At 36.0% G+C, this 17,057-nt stretch overlaps 3 protein-coding genes across 3 annotated transcripts; 1 reads left to right on the top strand and 2 right to left on the bottom strand.

Moving 5' to 3' along the window:
- Window positions 1-3,250: 3,250 nt before the first annotated feature.
- On the bottom strand, window positions 3,251-6,540 carry LOC129578026 (uncharacterized protein C14orf119). Its single transcript, XM_055466065.1, has 2 exons — window positions 5,214-6,540; window positions 3,251-5,089 (listed from the first exon to the last, which is right to left on the bottom strand). Exons 1-2 carry the CDS (start codon window positions 5,421-5,423, stop codon window positions 4,874-4,876), a joined length of 426 nt encoding a protein of 141 aa, XP_055322040.1. The 5' UTR covers window positions 5,424-6,540; the 3' UTR covers window positions 3,251-4,873.
- A 421-nt stretch (window positions 6,541-6,961) lies between these two features.
- Window positions 6,962-14,235, top strand: LOC129579440 (uncharacterized). The gene is made up of 15 exons (XM_055469522.1): window positions 6,962-7,077; window positions 7,149-7,314; window positions 7,427-7,637; window positions 7,723-7,995; window positions 8,064-8,133; window positions 8,209-8,392; window positions 8,481-9,156; window positions 9,226-9,346; window positions 11,656-11,794; window positions 11,944-12,154; window positions 12,246-12,448; window positions 12,513-12,588; window positions 12,668-12,737; window positions 12,810-13,654; window positions 13,745-14,235. The coding sequence occupies exons 2-15, from the start codon at window positions 7,186-7,188 to the stop codon at window positions 13,876-13,878; spliced, it is 3,342 nt and encodes a 1,113-aa protein (XP_055325497.1). The 5' UTR covers window positions 6,962-7,077; window positions 7,149-7,185; the 3' UTR covers window positions 13,879-14,235.
- A 10-nt stretch (window positions 14,236-14,245) lies between these two features.
- LOC129578010 (moesin/ezrin/radixin homolog 2) lies at window positions 14,246-17,027 on the bottom strand. Its single transcript, XM_055466037.1, has one exon. The coding sequence runs from the start codon at window positions 17,025-17,027 to the stop codon at window positions 15,246-15,248; it is 1,782 nt and encodes a 593-aa protein (XP_055322012.1). The 3' UTR covers window positions 14,246-15,245.
- Between the last annotated feature and the right edge of the window lie 30 nt (window positions 17,028-17,057).

Genomic DNA, 17,057 nt, shown 5'->3' with positions numbered 1-17,057 from the left:
ATGTTGCTTATGGTTTTTCCTTCTTGTCTTGTCTCTTGTTGCGGCGCATGTTGCTTTCCCATTTCAAGTGGTCGTTCGTGTGACACTGTGTATTGTTGTGTTTTTCCATCTCTCTCTCTCTCTCTCTCATTCGTTTTGCCTAACGAACACAATTTGTTTTGTTTGTGGTAGCAACTACTCCATTATTTTTCGGCCAATCATTTAGATCGATCTGTATACACAAACAAATGACTGTCTTGGCACATATCCTGTGTGATTTCGGGGGTTTACTTAGGTTATTTTCATGTCAACGTATTAATTATTGCATTTATAAATAAATTGGCATCTTTGAACATCCGAAATCGTTACGAAAAATGCAATTTAATTCATTTAAAAATGTCATAAATGAAAAGATTTTAGCATGTAATCCAGAGACGCAAGGAGCGATTTTAGCATGTAATCCAGTAGTTCAGTTGTATTCAGCGTTAATGTTATGCTCATTTTCGAACTATCATTGTACTTATTAGCGTACGGTGTGTATCTATTCTTCTACGCTCTCGCTTTGATTGACGAGATACACCAAGAACTGGTTGCAACCACATCATTAACATTTAAAAAATGAGCAAAAAAAACAAACGAACGCGTCTTTTAAAAAACGGTTTCACACTTATTTTGTTTCATATTATAAACCGATTTTTCAGTTTCGCTGTTCGAACTGGCACACAAATCGTTTCCACTTATTATTGTAAACAAAAGCATGGCATGTTCAAAACTGCGTATTAATTTGTGTGTATCGCAAAATGATGCAGCGGTTTTGAAGTGTGTGCAAAACTATTTGCCGGTTGTATCAAGTGGAAATGTGAATGCTCGCCATAGTTGATTCATTCTGTAGTGTGATGTTTGTGTTTTTTTTTTGTGTGATGTTGTTTTTCATGCCAACTGAACTGCGGTAATTGAAGACAAGCGAAATAAAATGCGTGCACTGATCGAAAGGATCAGATCATTGAACGCGCGCAAACCATTTTATGTGAGATGGAAAAAGAGAGGAAAAACGACATGGGTGTGTGTGTGTGTGTATGTGTTTTTTAAATTGAATGTTTATAGGTTTTTGTATCAGTAATGCATTAAGTGAACACTCGCAACGAATCATCGTGTTGCGATTGTAATCGCATTGCGCATATTATTACCTATTTTAATTTGATTTTTTCCCCTCTTCTCGGTCCATTGTACGAAATTAAATTAATTTCAGAACGATGACATTCCAATGAATCTTCCTGAGCCGAATGTGTTTTTTTCTGTCTAGCGAATCGGAAATGATTATTTTCGATCGAATCGATCCCAGTAAAAATTCCAACATATTTAGTTGAATGAATCATTCACCACGATTGACCAAATCCATTTCGAAATAAATTAGAAATTCATTGAACTGCGATCGATTTCATTAAAAATTGGCCGCATCCGAGAAATTTCAATGATTAATCAAATTTTTGGTAATTTTCAACTAAAGAGCGAGAAAAACGCTGATTGATTAGCATGGACGTCAGCTAACCAATTTGACGCAGGTCGATACGCAGCAGAAACGATAATCCCATTTAAAATACATGTCATTTGTTTGACTATAAAAATAGCCGCATAGTTCATTGTTCTCTCGAAATGACTTTTGGTAAAAGTTGAAGTGGTGTCGAAAAATTTATTGTTGGTCAAAACTGTACGTCGGTCTTAATCTCTAGCCACTAATAGACCAAATGCTCTGAATGGCATTTTCTTAAGCATTTGAGCTCAAGAATGTCTCAACTGTACGAGGTTTCGTTCTGAATAGGATGCTAAATTTAAAACGCACAAAATGCACAAGACTTAGATTAGACAAATTAACATCAACGATCATTCATCATGATTTTCATCAAATGGTAAACATGGTTTGTCTCTTTGCTATTCAAAATAGACCAATGGTGTTTCAACGTTGTTAGCGAACAAGTTTTTTTTTGTTCGAAATTTAAAAATAAAAAAAGAGCTGTAAATATATACACAGTTTGATTGCCAGGGATATGCTATGACAATGGTCACATTTAGTTCCATTCTTTCAATATCGCTCGATGAGGTAGTCGTTGCGAATAATTGTCGTTTGTTTTCTCCTTTTGAGTTTAAAAATAGCCACCGCTTTGACCACAACTTATGACGCAAAGACCGTGTTGGTGAAATTATTGTGATTAGATCGTATACATTTTTTTTTCCATTGTGCCGTTTTCTTGCACAGAGGCCTGCTTTACGGCAATCTTCATTTGAAGCTAAACCAGAATGAATGTTAAAAGTTGAAGAAGAAGAAGAAGTAAAAGAGATTCGCTGCACATTTGTTTGGCTGGCTCCTATTTCTCTTTGACGTCATCACCATATCGCAACAACAACAAACCGTTTGCACATCAAACACATTTTAGATTGAGCAACCCAATTAGCATATATTTAGAAATGGAGTTTCTTGTACTCATTTAAAATAGATCTCATGGAAATTTACTTTGTAACGCATAAAATTTGGTTTAATCACATCGAATAACTTTCATTCTGATAACAAACAAAAAATTCTTCAGCTCAAAGGTTGAATTCTAGATGTTGCGGCCGTTCGATTTCAATTTTGTTATTTCCTTTGATAGAAATTTGGCATTTTTTTTTTCGTTTTGTGGTTAATTTATTTTTACTTTTATTCTTTTTATTCTAATTTATTTTTTGCCGTCTTCATCGGCAAATTCCATACCGTTGATCGGTAATCGATTACTGTCATGCAATCCATGATGATGAAACAGAGACATTTAACTTTTTATCAACAGGTTCACCTATTAACTTAGAATTACAAAAAAGAGAAAACGCTTCGAAAGAACTTTGACCACCAGTTGCCAAGTAGATAGAAAGTATTAGCCGTTTGTCACTAATTTACGATGTTTATTCAAAAAACAGAACGGTGAAGAACACCTAAACTAATAACTTCTTATGCCAATCTAAATATAAAATGATCCCGACGACAATGACAAATTTCATCCAAGCTTTAGCTTAGCGTTGGGGATTTTTCTTACCTTAATTGTTGACTTACCTTAATCGTTGAATTCTTGTCTTCATAAAGAAATTATTGACTTGTACATAAGTTCCCCTCTTCATACAAAGGGGAAACACAGTAGCAAAGTAACCAGACAACATGTGACGATTGCATAACTTTGGGATTATTTTAACGGTTTTTTTCTTTTTCAATTTGAAACATAAAAAATGAGAGAAACACACGATTGAATTGATTTATTATAAAATCTGATTAAAAATTTATATTTATTTATTTTTAAAAAAATGTTTATATTCCAATAGTACAGTAAAACTATTTTGATTATATATTCAATAAATTGTGCGGATTTTTCATTCTTTTAAATGGTATCTAGACAATTTCGTATCTCAAGAGAGAAAAAAAGAGTAGTATAACTAAATACTAAGAGAAAAAAAACTCGTGAATAATAAATACAGAATAAATTAAGGAAAAAAAACCGAGTTGTTGATAAGTTGTTCCTGTTTCTGTTGCTATTGGCTTTGCTATGTGTTTTTAGTTTGTTTGTTTGTGTTTCTAATTGTTTGACGATTTGAAAACTGGGAAAAGCATGTTGCTATTACCATTTTTGGCACATTACAAACTGCATGAAAATCTAACGTTCATCTGGTATTCCGTAGTTGTGTTTCAGTAAAATGAAGAAGAAACTATATAAAAAAAAAAATAGAGGTGTGAACGGAACATTTGTCACGCGAACGCATTCCATTAGAAAAAAAAGTCGACGCAAAATGAATGAGTTTCATGAGTGGGTGACTTTTCCAAACACCAAAGGTGTTAATATTATGGATTATACGCCGATTTCGATATTCTATACCGACTCTACTATCTACGTGCTCAAGATAATTGTTTATTGGTGTGCGGTTTACAGAGGTGAACTTGCGTTGGATATTTCTGAGTTATACGGAGAAAGATATGTCTTCGGATTCAACCGAATGAATCGAAATGAATAGAAATAATCTGTGCTTGCACGAGTCTCTCTATCTTTCTCTCTTCGTTGGCTTTTTAAATGACGAAACTGTTGTTCGAAGTAGAAAATATGCATATTGAAGAGGATTTCACATGCCATCTGCATAACAATTGAGAGAAAGAAAGAAAAATGTAACAATGACGTTGAAGACAGGTCGCTTTGCACACAGCATTCGCTGCATGCGCGCGTGTGCCTTCGATTGAATTTGTATATGCATGGTTTTGTTTAATCGTTTGCCCCAAAAAGAAAGTAGATTAAACAAAATGTTGTGAGCGAAAAAAAAAAATTAATATTTCAAGAGAAAAAAAACGAAGCGTGTGCTCATCTTGTAATGAGTGCAGGTGCAAGTGCAGCACTTTCCTCTTAATTATTCCTATATTTGATTTGAGACGGCATTGCATTTTATGTGTTTTCTATTTTTCTTTTCTTTCTATCGCTTCGTATGATTTTTTTTCCCTTCTTCTTCTTCTACTTATTTTTTTCTCTCCTAAATTGCATGGCGTATGTAAATTATTTTCGGTAAATTAATTACCATTACTAGATTTATCTTGCATGCATATAACGTAATAATGAGCTTGTTTGCTTAGTTCCGAAACGTTAATTACGATATCGTGTGGCATTTTAAAAACTATTGCGATAAGTATAAAGAAAAATTTAATATTGGAATGACGATTGGAAGTTACTTTGACGGCATGCGTTAGCTCATTCTCTCTGTCTTTCATCTCTTTCTCCCTTACTCAACATCATTTTGTTGCTTCAACAAAGAAATAGAATTTTTTTTTTTCAATGATTGAATGGACATTTCACGTGATGCTCTCACTCGATGAGTTGTTTTGTAGGCCGGGGCGCACTTAGGCGACAATCGCTTCATTTTGTAGCTCAGCAATTGGCGGTGCTTGATCGGTTGGTGTTGATGAGCCCGATGTACCGTTGCCATTTGAATAACCATTCAAAATTTCTTGATTCAATTTTTCACCGAAACTGCCATCAATTTCGCAAATTTTCTCCTTCAACTTGATTTTGTTGTCTTCCGGCCACTTTGCACTCCATTCTTTGAACAATTTCACCTGAAACCAGATTGAATCATAATTAGATTGGTCAATACCATTTGAGACACTTGATCGATCATTATAATGATCGTTAAAAATTGTATGAAAATTGTGTGAACAACTTTATATAGAATAAACTTACACGACATTGGAACAGGCTCATGGGTTTTTCTTCAAATGATGCGGCCGATAAACTGTTGACCACACCGTTCATGTGCAGTGCTCCTCGATCTTTTGTCAAATATTCGACAACAATGGGCAGAAAATCCTCTCGTTGCAATTCACTCCACTCGTTGAACCATTGTATTATGTATCGTAGTTCACCGTCAACACTCAAATTATTACCAGACATTTTGACACTGTGTTGTCTCTGCTTTTTTTTTATTCACTGAAAATTGAATCGGTGCTTCGTCTAACGACGTCAACTAGAATCGATTGTCTGAATCGCTACTGGCTTATACGATGTATTGAGTTATGTGATGATGTGTAGCTAGCCAGTAAACCGTTTATTTTTCGAATGTACTATTAAGAAAAGAAATGAACAAAAAAAATCCGGAGTGATAAAATATATACGCAGACCGCGAGCAAACACACAGTCACACACAGAATTCCAAATAGTTTAAGCAAATTTGTTGCCACACAAAGACGACGACGATTTGGAAAAGAAACCGTACAATTATTTGTTCGAACACGATATGCACAACGAATTAGTTTCACCGATATATATCTTTCACTCTGCTCCGATTTCTTGGCTTGTTAACCGAAAAAGAAAAACTATCTGTCGCGTTGATTTGGTTCAAGTTAAATAAATGTCTCTGGTATTGTCATTCGATTCGGCAAAATTGGAATTGGCTTCTTCGGTGTCAATTTTGCCTTAGTTCTGTTCACATTGCTTCACTTTTTTCTCGTTCTTTCTGTCGTCGTCCTCTTCTTCTTCTTTTTCACGTTAAACTTTCAATGAACAGAAGAAGAAGAAAAAATCGCACACCGTTTGGAATGCTCTGCGTTTAAAATGCAAAATTGATAATGCCTGAGCCCGAATAAAAGACAATCAAATCAATGACGACACACTAATAACGGACCATTTCTTCTTGTTCGGTTGTTTATATGTCTTTCTCTGTTTGTGTATAAATTGTTTCTTTTGTTTATTTCTGTTCGCTGCTATTTCTTCTTTCTTCGTTGCTCGGTCGTTTTTCTCTCTCTCTCTCTCTCTATCTCTCTCTCTGTGTATTTTTTCACGTTCGTAGAAGTAGCACTTGGTGTAATAACAAGCCAACTTATTTATTTTAATATAAATTCACGTTTGCCACTCCAAACCCAAACGAAAACAACAACAATGAAGTCGTGTAAAAATAGTGAAGATTGTATACAAATTTTGGCCTTTATTTCATTCTATCCGCTTGATTTCGTTAGATTGGACAAAGCGCGTATGGTTCGTTTGTGCATAGGAGACAGAGAAAGACAGTGTGAAAGATCCATGCCGTTTGTACACTGTGTGTTCACAAGCGTATGCATCGCAGTGTATGTGCGTGTGTACGTGTGTTTGTGTGCGTAAAATACCGATTCGGGCATGAGCTGATGTCGTTCTCTTTCGTGCGACAGCTTGAACCAAACAGATGTGTGATTTATGAACACATATATTCATCTCGTTCCGGTCGATTGGATTTTTTCGTTTAGTTTTTATGTGTGCACACCACACACACATACACACGTATCGTCGTTTAACGTTTGACTTTGTTGTGTTCGTCGTTTCATCCATCTAAAAGTTTCAACAGTAAAATTCAATGAGACACCGCATTTATTTGGGACTAGCCTAACACATAATGCAATGGCGCGTCGTTCGAAATGTTCATGGTAGAAATGCAATTTTATTCAAATTTTGACCACAAAATAATGTTGACCTTGAATTTCACCACCATGAAGATGATGCAATTCCAATATAGTTTATCTGCCGTTGTTACATGATAAACGGAATCCTTTTGCTCGCGTGTTTCATATCAGCGCTCGTGAGTATATTATAATCAACACACTGTGAGTTTGTCATTTGTCGACGATAACAGTGATCATTTCTCATTAGATCTGCCAAAAAGAAATTCAGTTCAGTCATCCACAAGATGAGCGCGATAACACATATTTTGTACGGTGGATACGAAGGTCCGGTCGAAGAAATTTGTTTAAATGCTCAATCACTGGGTGAAGCTCTGCTGAATAAATTACGTGCATCTGGACATCGAATTGTATTGGTAAATTTTTTGTGTACATCATTTGCTCATCACAAACGTCATGGAAAATAACAAAAATTAATCATTCGCTCACCCGAAAAAAAAAAATGTGTACCATTGAATAATGTTGCAGGTGGATGGAATCAGTGGTGAAGAGATCAGCGCGCATACGTTATTAACAAAAGCAATATGCGTAGCACGGTATTTAAAAGACAAATTTGACATCAAATCCGGTGATGTTATTTCAATTTGCAGTGAAAACCGGATTGAATTTGCCATTACCATACACGCAACGCTTTTTCTCGGCGCAACCATTGCTCCACTTAATCAAAGCTATATCAAAAGTACGTTTCCACTTGGAACTGTTCAAAACAAATCATTTTACTGATAATACTAATTATACCACCATAAACATTAATCTAATTTTAGATGAGATGAATCATGCGATTAACTTATCAAAGCCGAAAATAATTTTTGTATCGCCATCGAATTTGGATAAAATTATGGCCGCTGCGAAAAAGAATTCATTTATCGAACAAATCATTCTGTATGATAATTCAAATGACATGGCAATGAATTTGACGGGAAAACAAACACCAATATCTTTTATTCGAATCATTGAGACCGACTCACGACCCAACGATTTTAAATGTGAACCACAAAATATGAAGGAAAATGTTGCTGCAATCTTATGCTCATCAGGTATCGTATATATTTTTAAAAGAAATCATTTACAAGACAAAAATAATATGCATATACGCACGCATAAGGTACGACTGGCTTTCCTAAAGGTGTTCAAACGACTCAGTTCAACTTTTTCATTGCAAGCGTTCAATTCCAGTAAGTTGGACACAAGAATTGTGACACACAAAGAGCAGGACAAAGATAAGACAAAAAAAAATCTATTAATTTCAGTGGGCGTTTGCATCGTGATGAAATGCCACCATCTGGAGAGCCGATCATTTTGGGTAATCTTCCATTGTTTCATGCATATGGTATGGTCATTTACATGATCACTTACTTGGCTCGAGAAACGGAAATCCACAAAACCATTTTACTCCCGCGATTTGTGGAAAACGATTTTCTGCGATGTATTCAGGTAAATAACGGCATTATCCCGAGCGAATTGTTCAAGTTCAAGGAAAAGAAAAGCGAAAATATTGCTAAGCCATGATGACATTTTTCAGACATACAAAGTAAATACCGCGTTTTTTGTTCCACCAATAATGGTTCTACTTGCGAAATCGCCGTTAGTTTCGAAATACGATCTGAGTTCCTTGCATGTCATCATTTGTGGAGCCGCACCGCTTGGCAAAAAAACTGAAATCGAAGTGAAGACACGCATCGGAGTCAAAATTGTGAGACAGGGTTACGGTATGTCAGAAGGGACATTTGCTTTTTGCACACAAGATGATAATCACCATACAAATGGTTCGGTTGGTGTTTTGTATAAGGGAATCTATGGGCGAGTGGTCGATGTTGACACGGGCAAGTATTTGGGTGTGAGACAAGAGGGTGAACTTCAGTTCAAAGGTCCAAATACTATGAAGGGCTATATTGGGAATAGACAAGCCACCAGTGCCACCGTCGATGCAGATGGTTGGCTTCATACCGGAGACATTGGATACTACGATGAAAATGGCGAATGGTATGTTATAGATCGAATTAAAGAGCTCATCAAATACAAGGGATATCAAGTGCCACCGGCCGAAATCGAAGCACTCTTACTCACTAATCCGAACATCCAAGACGCTGCTGTGATTGGCATACCCAACGAACTTGCCGGCGACCTAGCATTTGCATTTATTGTTAAACAATCAAGTGCACAAATCACCGAAATGGATGTCATCCGCTACGTTGCAGGTAATTTTTTTTTTCAAACAATGAAAAGAGAAAAACAAGTGTCATTCACAAAGAAAAATCCATTTTAAGAGCGTATATCACATCCAAAACGTTTGCACGGCGGAGTCAAATTCATAGATGCCATACCAAAAAACCCGAGTGGAAAAATTTTACGGCGCGTTTTACGCGATATGATCAAAAACCACAAGTCAAAATTATAGACGTAGTGTGTTTTTTTCCTAGAATATACAAATGTAATAGCGGCAATAATAGGGAAACCGAAAAGTGGTTTGCACGCAATAAATACAAATTGTATAAAACTCAAAGTCTGTCTACAAGGCATTTAAAGCTCGAGAAGCATGAAATAATTACTCTATTGAACAGTTGAAATGCACTCTTAAGGTGAGTTTCTTTTATTCAAAGTCAACACAAGTATCTTATCATTTCCGAGTTATCACTGTTCGATCTTTAAGTATTGGTCATTTTGATTATATATTATATTTGAAAATGTTAGGCTATTTTTTCATCATTTAAAACTGTAGGTCAAGAATATGTTTTGTTACTTTGAATTAAATGCCAGCATAAAAGGAAATAAAACATAAAAACAAGAAAACTTTTGAACAATTGCGCTAATTCCAAATTTCACATGTTACCATTTATGAATGACGTTTACACACAACCATACATGCTTCGACACCCGATACACAGCCATTTGATACACAGTCATGCACAAATACATGCGCATGAACCGAAAATCGCGTGATCTGACCGTCTCACGGATAGAGTGTCAACAAAGAGTGTTTGTGTGTAGTTGAATTGATTCGTGGTAGCAGGACCGTGTTTTGGTGTATCGACGCTATGAGCTCAGGGTGTTGTCGGCCATCGAATTTTGAATGCAAACAAACGTGATGGCGTCATGAGACTAATGTTTTGGGTGCCTTATACATAGCACGGTCCCATTTTGCTTCGCATACAAACATACAATGACTTGGTTACGTTCGGCACATGTCTGATTAACGCTTCTAGTTATTGGTGATGATTCAAACATTACCAACAATTCTTGAATTTTATGCGGTGAACATGAATTAAACAGAACTTTCCAATCAATTTAAATTGACGCAAAAGTTACGATAAAATTGAATCCGGTAATTAAACAGAGATCATTTATACGTGATAAATTCCAAATTGTTTTTTTTTTCAACCATTTCCCCAGTATTTCGGTTTTTAATTGACATTGCAGAGAGAGAGAGAAAGAGAAATAAAAAGCAATAATATTGCTTTTTTTGCGATTCATTCGCTCTATCCGCTTAATGACAACATCACATTTGTATTTTAAATATTGTACAATGTATTTCCATTCCATAAAATAATATACTATATATTAAGTATCACTTTATTTTTTCAATTCGCGTCGCATAATTTAGTCGTTAAGTGTTGTCTGTCCAAGTATTTATTATTGGATTATTACTGATATGTTCGTAGTTGTGCATGAAACGGTGTTACGAGAAAAAAAAACAGTATCGAAAATGAGCAAGTGAGCCAGGAATCGAACACTCTTACCAATTTGTTGTTCAATTCCAACCGAAACGCACGTAAAACACGAAACATACAATAGTGAAAGAGGTGCTTTTGAACGTCTTAACCCTGATTTGTTTACCTAAGTTAAAAACATATTTACATTTTGAGATGTTTGAAGAGTAGTTCCTCTTTTTTTTTGTATAGATATTCTTGAATCGCTTGAATTGACTCATAAGCGTCGGTTTCTTGGAAGAACAAAAAATATATTTTTTTCTGTTTGCATTTCAATTGCGTCGAACAAAACAAAATTGAGAAATTGTTGTAAAATCATTTCGCCGAGTCAGGAATCGACAATGTGCTCTATTGTCTACAGTTCAGAAAATTATTCAAAAATAAAATTATAAAATCGCCAGTTTTATACTTGCAAATTGTCTAAACACCACAATTCACGGGCAAAGTGGCAAAATTGCGGACAATCAGAAATAATTTCGATTGTTTTCTCATCACATTTAATGTGCAGCATTTTTCTTTTATTTTTGTTCAACGAATTTTCCCTACACGCATTTAGAATGATCTAGTGCACAGTTCAAAACAATACAACCATACATTAAAATAAGATAATCGGGCATTTTATGGTATTTACTTAAAATATAGATAATAGATAGGTCTATCAAGTACAAAAAAAAATACGAGTAAATAAACATTTTGCATTAAATTTTAAATTGAGTTCGCTTTGAGCTGACAAAAAGAAAAGAAATATTCATATTTCAAATTCAAGTGGGGTCACGCTCAAACGATTTTTCAAGTGCTATTTCGATCATTGAAGAATATTTGTTTCTTTCTCTCTTAAGCATTCGAAACTTGGCCAGAGTACATTTTCTTTGCGTCCAAACATTCACCGTACAAATTCATTGAACCCATTACGAAAGACGCTAATCTTTATCTAATCAAGTGATATAGTTGAAGTATAATTCTCTTTTTCCCTTCTCTTCTCTACTACAGGCAAACGAACATGGGCGATGATAATGAGAAGAATATTCTGTACGGTGGACCGGAACCTCCGTTAATTGATGAAGAATCAAAATCGTTGGGCGAAGTAATACTGAAGAAGCTCGCCACTAATGGAAACGATGTGATGTTTGTAAGTATAAATCGGTTCGGCATCGTATAATGGTGAAAGACAAAACAAACATCAACTTAATGAAATAGTGAATAACTTTTACCGCATGACTCGACAGATTTTATTTATTTACCTTTGGTTTTCTTTTCACTTTGGTTTAATGTTCTTAGATTGATGGTGTCACTGACACAAAATTGGCACGACATGAGACTCGGAAAAAGGTCATACGTTTGGCGAAGAGCTTGTCGAATGTGTACGGTGTGAAAGAGGGTGATGTAATTGGGTTATGCAGCGAAAATCGATTGGAATTCCCCGTCATTGTGTTTGCTGCATTTTGCTTGGGCGCAACTATAGCACCGCTAAATGTTACTTACACCGATCGTAAGTGGTCCTAACAATATACTCTAACATATTTTTTTCCCACTGCTGAAAATGTAACGTGTCGCTAATTGCTATTATATATTTTTCGCAGGTGAATTTGATCACGCCATCACTTTATCGCGGCCAAAATTGATTTTTGCGTCGAGAGCCGTCAGTAAGCGAGCCATTAAGGTATCGGAGAAAAATTCATTTGTACAAAAAGTTATACTCATCGATTCGGTGTCGAGTGAAAAGGGAAAACAATTCACCAGCAAACTCACAATATCGTATGACGAACTGGTTGGTTCGGTCAAAGTAGGTTTTCATTACGGTGCATTTTTAATGAAATTCGCTAAAAAATTTAACGCTTTCTTTTTAGATTGAAGAATGCTTACAGTTCCAATGCAAGGCTGTGGATATGAAAAATAATGTTGCATTGGTGTTGTGCTCGTCAGGTACGATGCGATTCTATTTTTAGAAGAAAAAAAAATGAAAAGATAACCAATGATACCAATGCTTGTCATTCCTTCACAGGTACCACTGGCTTACCAAAAGGTGTCGAACTGACCCAATACAATATATTGATTGGAACTTCGCAACTAAAGTAAGTAGCATGGAATTTGATAAATGTTCCAATTGATTATCAATCTCGGTGCTTGATATATTCAATTTGCAGTGCTACAATTGCGCAGGCGATAGCATTTCTGGGTCGATTCAGTATTTTAATGGTGATTCCATGTTTCCATGCCTACGGCCTTCTAACCATGCTCGGTATGTCTGTGTGCGGTGCCGAAATTGTATTCCTACCGAAATTCGAAGAACATCTTTTCCTGCGAACGATTCAAACGTACAAAACCAATTCGGCATTTTTGGTTCCACCCCTACTGCTATTTTTGGCCAAAAGTCCATTGGTCGATAAGTACGATGTAAGCTCACTCATTATAATTGGATGCGGAGCGGCACCGTTGAGCAAGGAAATTGGTGATGCGGTCAAAGCACGTTTGAATATTCTTGCTTTGCGCCAGGGCTACGGAATGAGTGAAATGACATTGAGTGTATTGGCCCAAACCGAAGGTTTTGAGAAAGTCGGTAGTGTAGGCACACTGCGACCGGGCACTTGGGGCAAAGTTATTGATCCAGAAACGGGCAAAGCACTAGGGCCGAACCAAAGAGGTGAAATGTGTTTCAAAGGTAGCCCAATTATGCGTGGTTACATTCGAAACGAGGAGGCAACCAAACAAACCATCGACGCTGACGGATGGCTTCACACCGGTGACATTGGCTACTACGATGATGATCTTGAATGGTTTATTGTCGATCGACTCAAAGAATTAATCAAGTATAAGGGTTTCCAAGTACCACCGGCCGAAATTGAAGCAATTCTACTCACACATCCGGATATTATTGACGCGGCCGTGATCGGTGTTCCAGATGAAAATGCTGGTGAATTGCCATTTGCTTTTGTGGTACGCAAACCAAATGCAAAATTAACCGAAAAGGACGTCATCGACTTTGTTGCCAGTAAGCTTGCTGAATGACAATATTTTTCTCACCGTTCTATAAAAAAAAATTACCTTTAATTAAAAAAAACAACTTTCTTCTCACTACTAGAAACTGCATCGCCTGCAAAACGACTTCATGGTGGTGTTAAGTTCATAGATGCCATACCAAAAAATCCCACGGGAAAAATTCTACGACGTGTTTTACGAGATCACGTTACCAAAAAGCCAAAATCAAAGCTGTAATTTATTTTACACACACAAAGTTACATATACAACAACAACATCAACAAATAAAACAAAAAAATAGACGTGCAATGTTTATTTTACCTATTTTTTTTACCGTTATTCTGTGGCTTAGATATTTTTTTTTTTAATTATTTATTTCACTTTGATATTCCAAATAAGACGAAAATGGCTGGTGTTTGTGTTTTGAGTTTAACATCCGAACAGGATTTTGAATAAGGTTTATTTTTTGTTTCTTTATTTTTGTTCTTTTATAATTAGCTTAAAATAAAAATTGACACTGTGTGGTTTTTTGATAGAATTTTTCTACAATAAAAACTGTTTCGAGCAAAATCGAATTCACAAAACGGAATAAAATTGTGTGTAGTTTATTTTTGCTTTGATTCCATTTATTTTCATAGTTTATTCGTTATTTTGGTTTAAATTTTAAATTACAAACAGATCTGAATAATTAATGCTTGAAAATGAAACGCCTTAACCAATTTTGGTTGTATGAATCTTAAAATTAGATTTTCGTTCTGTGTGTGTATATAATTGACTTGACATTGTATAAAATGTAAATGATTTTTTTTTTTAAATGTGTATAAAAAATAGTGTTTCTTTCTTCTCTATATCTTTTTTTTTCAGTCAGGCTCTTTCTAATGAATAGTTGAAATTGTGTAACGATGGTCTTTTGTTTGAAGCGAAAAAAAATAATGGCAATTGCTTTTGCCACGGTGCGTTTGTTAATTGTACAGTACAACAAAATAGAATTTTCTTAAAATGAATTTAATGGTCGCAAACATTGTTGAAGGCACAAATTGACAAAACAAGTGTCTAGTAGTAACAGAATGAGTAACAATCCATTAAATATATCGCACAAATATTTCTTCTTCCTTTTATGTATCTTTTTTATTTCTATAAATTAAATCATTGCCATTTTATTCCTAGGCATTCTTTTGTAAACTTCTAAACTTCTTATATTTCAATACTTTTTACATGCACGACTTATTTTTTTTAATCGATTCTTCGATTCGAATTTGAATGAAATTTTAAGTAATTTTGACTTAAACAAAGAGTTGAATTGGCATTGTTAATTTTTTTTTTTTGAACTTAATGAGAAGAAATTTGGTTTTTCTGCAATTTAGAGACTTGATCGACGTTTTTTTTTTAATGTCCTGGCATTTGTCATGAATTATTGCAAAGATTTGTTGTTGTTTTTTGTAAAATTAAAGTAAAAATGTGCTTCATGAAAATTGTGATTGATTTAGGAAAAAAAAAACAATTATGTTTTTATTAGGAGACAAAATCTAAAAATCCTAAAATCGATTCCTCTATATTTGTTTCGTGTGCGATAAAACATGGGTAATTTCGGATTTTTTTTCTGTTCAAAGCTCCTCAAAGAAAGCTACTCGCGCTTTCGTCGAGCCTGATTTGAGTTTGTTTAATGTTGAGTATTTCGTTTCACCGCTACGCATTTGTTCGGCACTAATTATATCTAAGGCACATTGATTCTCTTCGATTTTCAGCAATTCAATTTCCGAGCGAAGTGTGCGCAATTGATTCTGCACCTGTTTTGACTTTTCCATATATTCGACACGGTTCTTTTCGATTTCATTCGTAATCTGTTGCATATCGCCGCTGGCCACGATTAGATCGCATGCCGTCAAATCGGTGTCGAATGCCGTCGAATCGGTATTCGAATTGGTCAGCGTGGTTATTGATTCCATGGAGCATTGAGCCACCGATCGACTCAAGAAATTCAGTAATTTCTTGGTTGCTTCGCGCTCACGTTCGCGTGCATAAATCAATTCATTTTTCAATTTATCCGCTTCGGCGATCCGTTTGTCTTTCTCTTCGGTTAAATGGATAACACAGAATTCGGAATCGCGAATCTTTTGCTCCAGTTCGGCCTTTTCCTTTTCCGTTTTCATATGACTTTCCCGCAATCGATCCATTTCCTGTTTGAATGTGTGCGCTTTGTGTTCGGTTAACAGAGCCTCTTCTTCTTTTAGACGACTTTTTTCCGCATAAATTTCGGCCGTCTCTTCCGACCGACGCAGAGCCTCGCTCGCATTTCGTACTTCATTTTTCAGTTGATGTAATTGCTGTTCGAGTTGTTGCTTCTCAAATTCGGCAATTTTCCGCAGCTCAATCTCTTTGGCCAATTTTTTCTTCTCAATTTGACGTCGCAATTTCTCCTCCTTGGCTTGCGCCTTCATTTGTTGGATTTCCATGGTGTCTGGTTTGCGACGTCTCATAAATAAGTCATGATTTCCGATGCATAAATCCAATATCATTTTGTTGATTCGCAGTTTTTGTGAGTAAAATACGAAATTCGGTGATTTATTGTCAATTGGCCGAATCGTAAATTTCTTATCGTCGAAACTAATGTGTTTAATCTCTGACCACTGAAAGGTGGTTCTTGGCTGCAATTTGTTGCCCTTCTCATAAATGTTCAAGCCCATTGATGTGACGCCCAGCCAGAGTTCGGTGTTTTTCTTATTCGTAATTGGGAAATAGTTGACGCCATACATATCAAAGTCTTGTGCAATTCGTAAGTATTCCATTTCGGCCTCATCGCGTGACATTCCTTTGTGATCGTCATACCACGTTTTGATTCGTTCTTCCCACATTTTCGGTGTCATTTGATATTGGTCGATTACGCGTTGTGGCAGCAGACTTTCGTTATTATACATGTTTGGTTCGCATCCATCGCCGTCACTGTCCCCGTACTTGGCCTGAACGGCGTAAGAAGCGAGCAGCACGGCTGCCTCGGGCGGACAATAAATGTCCATTGACAGAATGGCTTGTTTCACTTGCAGATAGAATAAATGCTGTGTCACTTCTTGCACCAGTTCCTCGTTAACATCTTCGGGGAAGAATTTCGCGTAGAACATGAACACACAACCGCCATTCGTTTGTTTCACACCTTGATCGAGGACCTTTTTATCGGGTTTCAACCAGGTGGATAAGCCTTTGTTGTCTTCATACTGCAAACCGAAGAACCACGTTTCACGTAATCCGATCGTTCGACACACCAAATCGAACAGTGTTCCGCCCGTTGCTTTGTAATCCAACTTGAATTCCAATTCCGAATCGAACGTAATCACTTTCACGGGAAACGATTTATCCGGTTTTTTTCTACGAAACGGTGCCATTCTGAACATTTATCTGCACTTTTGGGCGTGCGAAACGCG

The sequence above is a fragment of the Sitodiplosis mosellana genome, unplaced genomic scaffold (assembly GCF_009176505.1).
Source record: "Sitodiplosis mosellana isolate CC-2019 unplaced genomic scaffold, AAFC_SMos_1.0 Smas_scaffold_6226, whole genome shotgun sequence".
Lineage (NCBI taxonomy): Eukaryota > Metazoa > Arthropoda > Insecta > Diptera > Cecidomyiidae > Sitodiplosis > Sitodiplosis mosellana.
The sequence above is the reverse complement of the archived record's forward strand: the minus strand, read 5'-3'. Positions and strand labels throughout refer to the sequence as shown.

Coding starts and splice junctions, on each gene's coding strand:
- LOC129578026 (XM_055466065.1), bottom strand. CDS start 5,423: ATGTCTGGTAATAATTTGAGTGTTGACGGTGAACTACGATACATAATA. Junction 5,090..5,213: donor TGAGCCTGTTCCAATGTCGT/GTAAGTTTATTC, acceptor ATCTGGTTTCAG/GTGAAATTGTTCAAAGAATG.
- LOC129579440 (XM_055469522.1), top strand. CDS start 7,186: ATGAGCGCGATAACACATATTTTGTACGGTGGATACGAAGGTCCGGTC. Junction 12,589..12,667: donor ATTGGTGTTGTGCTCGTCAG/GTACGATGCGAT, acceptor ATTCCTTCACAG/GTACCACTGGCTTACCAAAA. Junction 13,655..13,744: donor CGTCATCGACTTTGTTGCCA/GTAAGCTTGCTG, acceptor TCTCACTACTAG/AAACTGCATCGCCTGCAAAA.
- LOC129578010 (XM_055466037.1), bottom strand. CDS start 17,027: ATGTTCAGAATGGCACCGTTTCGTAGAAAAAAACCGGATAAATCGTTT.